The sequence below is a fragment of the Micrasema longulum genome, unplaced genomic scaffold, assembly GCF_059751315.1.
Source record: "Micrasema longulum isolate JH-2025_06_02 unplaced genomic scaffold, ASM5975131v1 h1tg000109l, whole genome shotgun sequence".
Lineage (NCBI taxonomy): Eukaryota > Metazoa > Arthropoda > Insecta > Trichoptera > Brachycentridae > Micrasema > Micrasema longulum.
The window spans coordinates 383,986-392,726 of record NW_028277315.1 but is presented as its reverse complement, the minus strand read 5'-3'; the positions used below and the strand labels follow the sequence as shown (position 1 = coordinate 392,726).

The window sequence follows — 8,741 nt, the reverse complement described above, 5'->3', positions numbered from 1 at the left end:
GATGGCTGCTCTCAAGTAAAAGTCCTTTAGGATTGATACAGTATTAAAGATAAATATTTTCATGTCCATAAGAAATTATTTTGAGTAACTGCCGTGGATGTATTCCACAGTTTTGATCAGAGAACGGTTTAGGAAGAGGGATAATTATCATTCGGAAATGTAAACGTTTGAATAAGGTTACATATGACCGTATCAGAGTAAATCACAATAACTATTTTTACAACGTATGTTATTTACAGAAGGAATTATCTGGTGTCAATCACAGAGATACTATTGACTTAAATATTTGACATTTTTAATCAATATGGCTAATTATTTTTTTTTAAATATGCATTATTTCCTAAGGGCATTAGGGAAAATAAGGTCTTTTCACATTTTTAAATAATTATTATTTTCAAATAAGCAAAAAATTACGCTGGTAATGGTGTAATTTTTATGCGTGAAATTGGTTTAATTTTCTAGAATAGGTTAAAATACGCATATTTTGAATTACCTGAAAACGAGGCATTTTACGCCCTACGGGATAGATATATGCAATATTTATTGAACGCCTGTGAAAATCTAAAAAATAAAATTGTTAGGAAATTCAACAAGTGTTGAAAATTGCACTTAAGCCACTTTCCTAGGTAGTACTTGATTGCAAACATAAAAATAGTTTAAATTGAACACATCAACGGAATTATTAGTCATAATGCCATATGATATCTCTGTTTTGTTAATGACGATTCCATTTCCGCAATAAAAAAATAACACTATTATAAAAACACAGTAATTGAGTTTTTAGAAAATTATTAAGTAGCAATTTAATAAATGCGGTAGTTATCGTGTTTTACTCTGAGCCAGTCATTTTTGCTCTATGATTTCTATAATAATCTATTCGGATATCACTTTTTTATTTTAAAAAAAAAAAGGAGTTTATACATTTTGAACAACTTTGAAAATATCACAGCAATAAAAAAAATGTACAAGATTTTAAGTACATTATTCAGTAAAGCAGATTTCGTAAGCGTTAAAAAACCAAATATTTGTAGGCACGGACTGGATCCCACCCTCTAGGATTGGCATATATTACACCAGAGATGGAGAGCATCTTATTAAGGAAATTAGACCATCCAATGACAGGTAATAAGCCCCCGTAATTGGCTAGGCTTTCATGTTCCCATCTCAAAGAGGTTCTTCGTCATTGTTAAAAAAGATTTAAGAAAATTAAATCCAATAGAAAAAATGTCTTTTATACTCTAAAATATTTTTTAAATTATAGACTTATGAAACTAATGCATTATAAAAATTTGCCAAATAAATCATGATTTAACAAGGTAAAAACATAATTTTTCTAAAGCAATTTGATTTGAGTATTTCATAAATCAAAACACATCATTACAACTCTAAAGAAAAGCTGTGACACATTCAAACAGTCAAAATGTATTCATTAATTGAGTTCCCACTAGATTACACTTTGACTACTTTATAATTAAGTTTAAATCCACCTAATTAATAACTTTATCCAAAAGAGAATTTTGTACATTTGTATTGTAAGTTAAATCTGTCGTGTTTGGAAGTAGGGGGAAGATATTCATGGAAAGAAACACAAAATAATAATATTACTAAATACATCCGAGGGACGATGGGGTAAATCGATAGATTGATCAAAATTTTCGACTAGTTTCAATTTCATACAAGACTCGGTGACCGAATTCACAATAATTACTAATAATAATCACCGCGCGCATTGACGCCTAAACGATTAACAAATATATCGCACCCCAGAAGTACACTGCCGTGAGTCTAAATTTGGCCGTTTCGAGTTATGAATGCAGTTTGACCACGTTTTTATTTTTATTTTCTTAGGAAAACAGTGACGCATCTCTACGATTTTTTATGAGCGAGATACACTACAAACATAATTATTCTTTGAATTCAATAGAGTATCAAGAATAACAAACAAATGATCAAATACCGGGCATTACAATGTCAATATGCATATATTAATTTACAAGAATTAATATTCCGACGTATGAGATATATTACTCAGCTTCCTAAATTTTCTTGCACCACAACAGGCGCCAGGAGACCCAATTACAGCGGTGAATGAAGAAGTTCAGTGTCTTTTATTTTTCAAAAAAATATTAAACTAAGCCAAATTTCTTTTATGTTTATTTTTATATATCGTATTACAGCGCTACGATTTTTTTAAGTTTTGTATTTCTGAAATAACTCCGAGTGCGACATCAGAGGTTGTTTTGTGACAGTTCTTCCGATCGGTTCCTTTGCGGTGACCAAACCGGACATCCTTCAGAGCTCTCATATCATCGGATGGTTCGTATGAACCAATGACGTCATTCAAAGTAGTGCGTTTTTATTGAAATATTTTTTATTATTTTTTGTACATTTTCAAGAAATTTTGCTCTACAATTTAATGCTTTAATTTTTACCGTGCGCAAGAAAACTTTTTTGTATCTAATTTTCCGTAGGGCTGAAGTTCCTCATTAAAGCACAGAACACCCGGGCTTAAGAAAAATCGGTTGAACTCGGAACCTTCCGTGCGTGAGTTAAGCGTCTTAAACCACTACACCACCAATATTTTTAAAAAGGTTTTTTTCTCTCATGCAAAATGGCAGACTTGTGCTTACTGTAGTGTGCTTCTGGGGGTGTGATATTTCTATAATAACAGTAGAAAGAATAATTATAAAGTTTTAAAAATCACCGCACGGGTAAAATGTTAATGTTATCACATCGCGTCGGTTCAGCAGAAGCCGACGCGTTCCTGTGGATAAAATCACCGCACGGTCAGTGTCAAAGTCGTCACATCGCGTCGGTTTAGCAGAAGCCGCCGAAGCTGACGGACGACGCGTCCGCCGCCGCGTTCTTGTGAATGTGGTCGAGCACGTGCGAGGTGAGGTACGTGGGCATGTTGGCGGCGGCGTTCGGGATCGCCGGCGGGTACCCGTTGTAGTAGGAGTAGTTGGGCGCGGGCGCCGCGGGCCCCGGCGCCGCGTACGCGTACTGGCCCGGGTAGCCGGGGTGGTACGCCCCCAGCGCCTCGGGCAGGTAGCCCGGCGTGGGGCGCATCAGCTGGCCGTAGCCCCCCGGGTAGCCGACGAAGCCGCCGCCCGCGTAGCCCGCGTTGGCGGCGGGCGGCGCGTAGGGCGCCGGCTGGTAGGGGTAGGGGCTGTACAGGGGCGCGTACGGGCCGTCCAGCGCGGGCGGCGCGGGGGGCTCCGGCGCCGGCGCGGGCCCGCCCTCCGCGATGGAGGGAATCTGGTCCACGAGGGACTCCAGCCCCGACAGGCTCTTGGAGGACACGTCCTGCTGCTTGGTGGTGCCGGGGGAGGGTTTCACCGGAGATCCGTAGTCCACGGGACCTGAAATACATTTATATCATTAAAAAAAAATATTAGTAATTACATTACATTACATTTTTTTTGCACCACAACAGGCCAGGAGGCCTAATTACAGTGGTGAATTACATCACAGAGCACCCAGGCTTGAGAAAAATCACATTTTTAATTTTTGTGTTCTCACCGGGAATCGAACCCGGAACCTTCCGTGCGTGAGTCAAGCGTCTTGACCACTACACCACGGAGGCCGAGTAATAAATTCCTTAACAATATTGTTATTAACCACAATGTTTTATTTTATTATTAAATAATATGGTTTTCTATTTTCATTCAATCATTAAAACTGTAACATTCCAAAAAAGAGACTAGCTCTTTTGCTAGGATTGCTCCAAGGTTTCCAATTCCTTATTATATGTTAAGGCTAGTAATATTATTATCGACAACTTATATAGCACCATTTTTGTAAAAATCAGGCCTCAAGGCCGCTTTACAAAGTAATTCTATTAATATTGATTTTAATTAGACTTAAAATTTAATCTATAATGTTTATTTTGTCATCACATGCTACATACAGACAGATTTTTTACAATGGCCAAAGTTAATGTTTCCTCGTAACTTATTCTTCCGGATTAATGTTTACCTTGTTGGGGTGACGAGTGGTCCAGCGGCAGTCCCCTGAAGGCTCCGCCCCCTTGGGAGAAGGGAGGCTGGGAGGGGGGAGTGGACCCCATTCTGAAACACAAAGTTGCATGTTTAAGATTATCATCGAAGATAAGAGAGCGAGCTATCCAACAATTTTTCAATTTAAGGCCAGTTGTAGTAAAATCGATTCAGTTAAGTTGTACCAAAAAAGATTCATTTAAACTGGGCACAACAATCATCTAAATTTAAACCCTTTTAATATATCAAGCCATAATCGGCAGAACAACGCAAGCGACATTTTTGGCGAAATGCGTTTTTTAAAGGAAAAGTGTTCCTTATTGCCCCCTGCACAAGTGTTAAAATCATCATAGCTTTATAAATTCTCTTGCCACATTTAAGGATATTTATTTTTATTTATTAAAAGAAAACCACAGCCATTATAATTTTAAAAAATACAATATTTACAAATAAACCAAAATTATAAGCCAATTATAGTTTTCTATATATTACTCCGCATCATTCCACTCGTAAAAAAAAAATCTGTGGCTTTTAGTGTTTAAACTTGTTGACATATTATTTTTAAGCTCGGCAAAACAGTGTAACCGACGACAATGTAGGCGTTTACACTAGCTTGCACAACTGTCAGAGTTATAGGCAAAACAGCGTTAAACCAAAAGTGTTATCGTTTGAGGGCACTGATTTATAAAAGATTGCTGCAACGAAAGCTCAGATAAAAAAGCCCAAATTCCATACGTCATACCGCACTGAAATTTCTCATTTTTGAGGTTTAAATGCTAAAAAATCACATTTAACACAAGCTTAAAAATGTTTTTAAAAAACGCATAAAAATTATTTAAAAAAACATTTTAAAAACCCAGTTTTTCAAGCAAAGTGAAATTTTCATCTCTTTTTTTTTATTTTTTATTTAAATCTTAAAGTAGGGCACACATATCATACATATTGTTATGTGTGTTCTAATAATAACATTGCAAATATATTTAATTTATAAATTGTTTATCACATATGTCTTGACCATTATTTTTTTTCTTCATAAATATTTTTTTCCATTTCGTAATACTTTTTAATTGCTTTAAATAAAATTGAGTTTTGTGACTTTGCCTTTTTCCTAAATGGAAGTCTAATTTTGTTCTTTTCTCTTGTATTGTGATCGTGTTCATGCTGGTTCCGATCAATTTTTTTCCAAAATTCTGTTTTTTTATTAGAGTTTATAATTTTATGAACAAATATCATTGTATTGTAAAATATTCTTTCTCTAAACTACAGTATTTGCACATAACCTCGAGGTGCAATATTATAAATAATATGCCAGAGGTATTAAAAAATAATCAATATTTTTTTCCTAATTATCAGCAAAACAGCTTCATTATAATTTTTCTAAAATATTTTAAGGTTACACACAGCGAAAACGAAAACATATAACGAATTCTACGGGAAGGCAAAAAGATAAAAATCTTATTTGTGGGACAATTCAATAAAAAAACGTTTATAATTAATGTAAAAGACATTATTACGTACATAAAATCACAGAAAAAACTAGCAAAAATACCTTAAATTAAAAAAAAATAACTCTCGGGCATTGGAAGGAAGCAAAGATAGCAACCTAAAAAAAAATTTTTTTTTGTTATGATGTCATTCTGAAGTTTACTTCCGTGGTGTAGTGGTTAAGACGCTTGACTCACACACGGAAGGTTCCGGGTTCGATTCCCGGTGAGAACATAAAAATTAAATGTGATTTTTTGCAAGCCTGGGTGTTCTGTGATGTATTCACCACTGTAATTGGGCCTCCTGGCCTGTTGTGGTGCAAAATATTAATAAAAAAAATATTTTGATAAAAATCATGAGTTGAGTTGCAAATATAGTTTAAAATCATACTTCTGATGGTTTGAAAATAGTGTTAAGCAAACATAGCAATATCTATCAGCCATTTTATTCGACCAATGACAGGCTTGAGATTTAAATTTACAAAATAGCCGTACCATGCAAATATTAAGAAAGGTTTTTGAATTCGTGTTCCTATTAAAGCTAATTTATTTGCATCTTAAAGTTTAAGATCAGTGAAAATAATATTTCTAACATTAAGACTCTCTTTGGCATAAGTGTAGCAGTTTTTGTTATTTTTCTCAAAAACACCAAAACGAGAGTTTGCTATCTTTACTTTCAAAGCCCTCAATTGTCTTATTTTATAATTTTTTTTGCCATCCATGACCCCAAACTAGTTTCATACAATTTGTAAGAGTGAGCCTAATTTTGCTGGTTTTGAATATTACATTCTATAGAACTAATTTAGTGGAAAAAAATGTAATGTAATGAGCCCGTGTTAGCAGTGTACCTTAATTTTATATGTAAAAAAAACATATTTATTATATTGATATTAGAAATCTGTAAATTACCTGCTGAACGGGTTGGAGTGGTACATGGAGGCTGCGTGGTGCGCCAACAGGCCCCCGCTGTCGGGCTGGCGGGGGCTGCCTGCGCCCTCCGCGTACGCTCCCAGCGCATAGTTCCCGCCTAGCCGCTCCTGCGATGCCACACTCGCGACGCTCGCGTTGTCCACCTCGCGCGGGGAGTGCCGAGTGACGCCGGACAAGTCGGCCGCCGTGCCGTAGGAAGAATTGGCGGAACCGCTCGGCGTCGGGACCTGGAAGCCGAGCCGCTGCTCGTTCGACACGGGAGACTGCGCCTCGTTCGACCCCGGCTGGTTGTACATCGCCCCGTACACCTGCTGCGAGGATCGCGACATGTCCACGCCCGGTTTCGTCGCGTCCGGGATCGGCGACGACGTGTTTGAGGAAGATGACGGCCCGATTAGATTCAACGCTGAATGCCGATTCTGGTTGCCGATTTGGCGGTTCGATGACATCTGCATCATGGAGTTGGCGCAAGAGTCCATGAGGTCGTTGCTGTCGTGCGACGAAGCGTGGCTCATGTCGCCCATCGCATTGAGCGCGTCTAAGTTGGCGGGGTTCTGTTGCGAGCTCAGCTGTTCGCCGCCGGGACTAGTGCGCTGGCTGACACTCCTGCTCGAGCTATTGTCGGCTTCTCGAGCCGCGATTTGTCCATCGAGGATGGGCGGTTCGAAGTCTATGTGGCCTATGCCGGGGCTGGCGGGGCCCGGGGAGGAGATGGCGGCGGAGATCTCGCTGGAGAGGTCCGAGTGGTACTGGCGTTGCTGCGAAAGGCTCGGGTTAGGCAGGCTCTGCCCCCGCGGGGGGCTCTGGCCGTACGCGCCCGGGCGCGACTGCGGCTGGTGCGCCGGGCTCTGGCCGTAGCCCCCGTGCGAATATGGCGCCCCCTGCCCGTAGCCCTGGGGCTGCGGGGCCGGGGACATGATCTGCGGGTGGGCGTAGATATTCGAGTTCTGCGGTATCGGGGATTGCGAGTACGGGTGCGACTGGTTCCCTCGGGGACTCAGCTGGGGGTAGGGGGTGCCCTGGGGCAAGGGCGATGAAGGGTACGAGTGCCCCATGGGCCCGGGGGACCGACAGGCGTATGCCATATTCTGCGAGACGGGGCTCGGTTGCGAGTACCTCTGGTTCTGCGGGACCGGGCTCTGCGAGTACGGGTGGGGCATTGCGGGACTCTGGGCGAACATGGGACTCTGTTGCGAGTAGTTAGAGGGATTGTTCTGGGGGACGGGAGACCGCGAGTAGGGGTGGCCGGGGACCGGGCTCTGCTGCGAGTAGTTGTGGTTCTGGCTGTGCGGTCGCAGCGGCGGGCTCTGGCTGTAGTGGGCGCTCTGCGGCACGGGCGACTGCGAGAACGGAAGGCTCTGCGGGTGCGCGGGGGAATTGGAGTAGCCCATCTGGTGGCGCTGCGGGCTCTGCGAGTAGCCGGCCGGCCGGGGACTGGAGCTGTAGCCGCCCTGAGGCCGGGGGCTCTGCGAGAAGGGACCAGGGCTCTGGCCGTAGCCGGGCTGCGAGCGCACGCCCCCGAGCGAGCCCTGATCGTCCTGGGAGAAGTAGGGCGAGGTGGCGGGGACGTTGACGGGCACGGAGTTCCCTCCGCTCATGGACTGGTTGCCTTGGTACATCATGCCGCCCTCCATGCCCAGAGCGGACTGGGAGTAATCTCTGCTGCCCAGCAGCCCTTGGGGGTATGTGTCCATGCCCTGCCCGAGGTTTAGCTGCTGATTGAGCGGCATATTAGGGAGCGGTTGGGTAACGAGAGGCACCGGGTTCTGACCCTGGAACTGCTCTTCGGGACGCACTTTCTTCGGCCGTCCGCGCTTCTTCTTCGGGGGCTGCTCCCCGTTGAGTCCCTCGGCTGGGGGCTGCGGCTGGCGGGGCGCGCGGGGGGCACGAGGCGCCGGGGGCGCGACCTCCCCATTCTCCAATTTGACCTTTTTCGGCCGCCCGCGCTTTTTCTTGACGGGGACCTCCGTCCCGTCCTCCAGGACCATCATCTCGCACGGCGTGTCTGGCCCGAGCAGCCTGCAATTATTTCTACATCGCGTTAGTACTTCATAGGACAAATCACGGGTTACCCGTCTTAAGGTTAAAAATGTTTTAGTTTTGAAAATTTATTTCATTTAAAAAAAAAATTTACATAACAAAATAATTAATCATATACAACTTATAATATAACAAAAAATGTAAATGTAATACATATTATTCAAAATATATCTACTTTTGAATATTAGTCACACAGTTGCACATATTATGCAACTATAGTTGACCATACAGTGTACATTTATTATGTGCCTACATACAGAACTGCACATAACCTAACATCATAAATAGA

The 8,741-nt window shown here is 42.0% G+C and overlaps 1 protein-coding gene across 4 annotated transcripts in view; it reads right to left on the bottom strand.

Annotated features, from left to right (window-relative positions):
* Nucleotides 1-1,827: 1,827 nt before the first annotated feature.
* The window catches only part of Tdg (Thymine DNA glycosylase), a 53,529-nt gene continuing 46,615 nt past the window's right edge, over nt 1,828-8,741 (bottom strand). For 3 of the 4 annotated variants that reach the window (XM_088238045.1, XM_088238062.1, XM_088238070.1), the window contains exons 7-9: nt 6,392-8,443; nt 3,979-4,070; nt 1,828-3,362 (exon numbers count right to left, since the gene is read on the bottom strand). In XM_088238045.1, coding sequence (XP_088094171.1) covers nt 2,818-3,362; nt 3,979-4,070; nt 6,392-8,443 — 2,689 coding nt within the window. In that variant the 3' untranslated portion in view covers nt 1,828-2,817. The remainder of the gene's footprint in view (nt 3,363-3,978; nt 4,071-6,391; nt 8,444-8,741) is intronic. The other variant, XM_088238053.1, reaches the window with a different exon arrangement.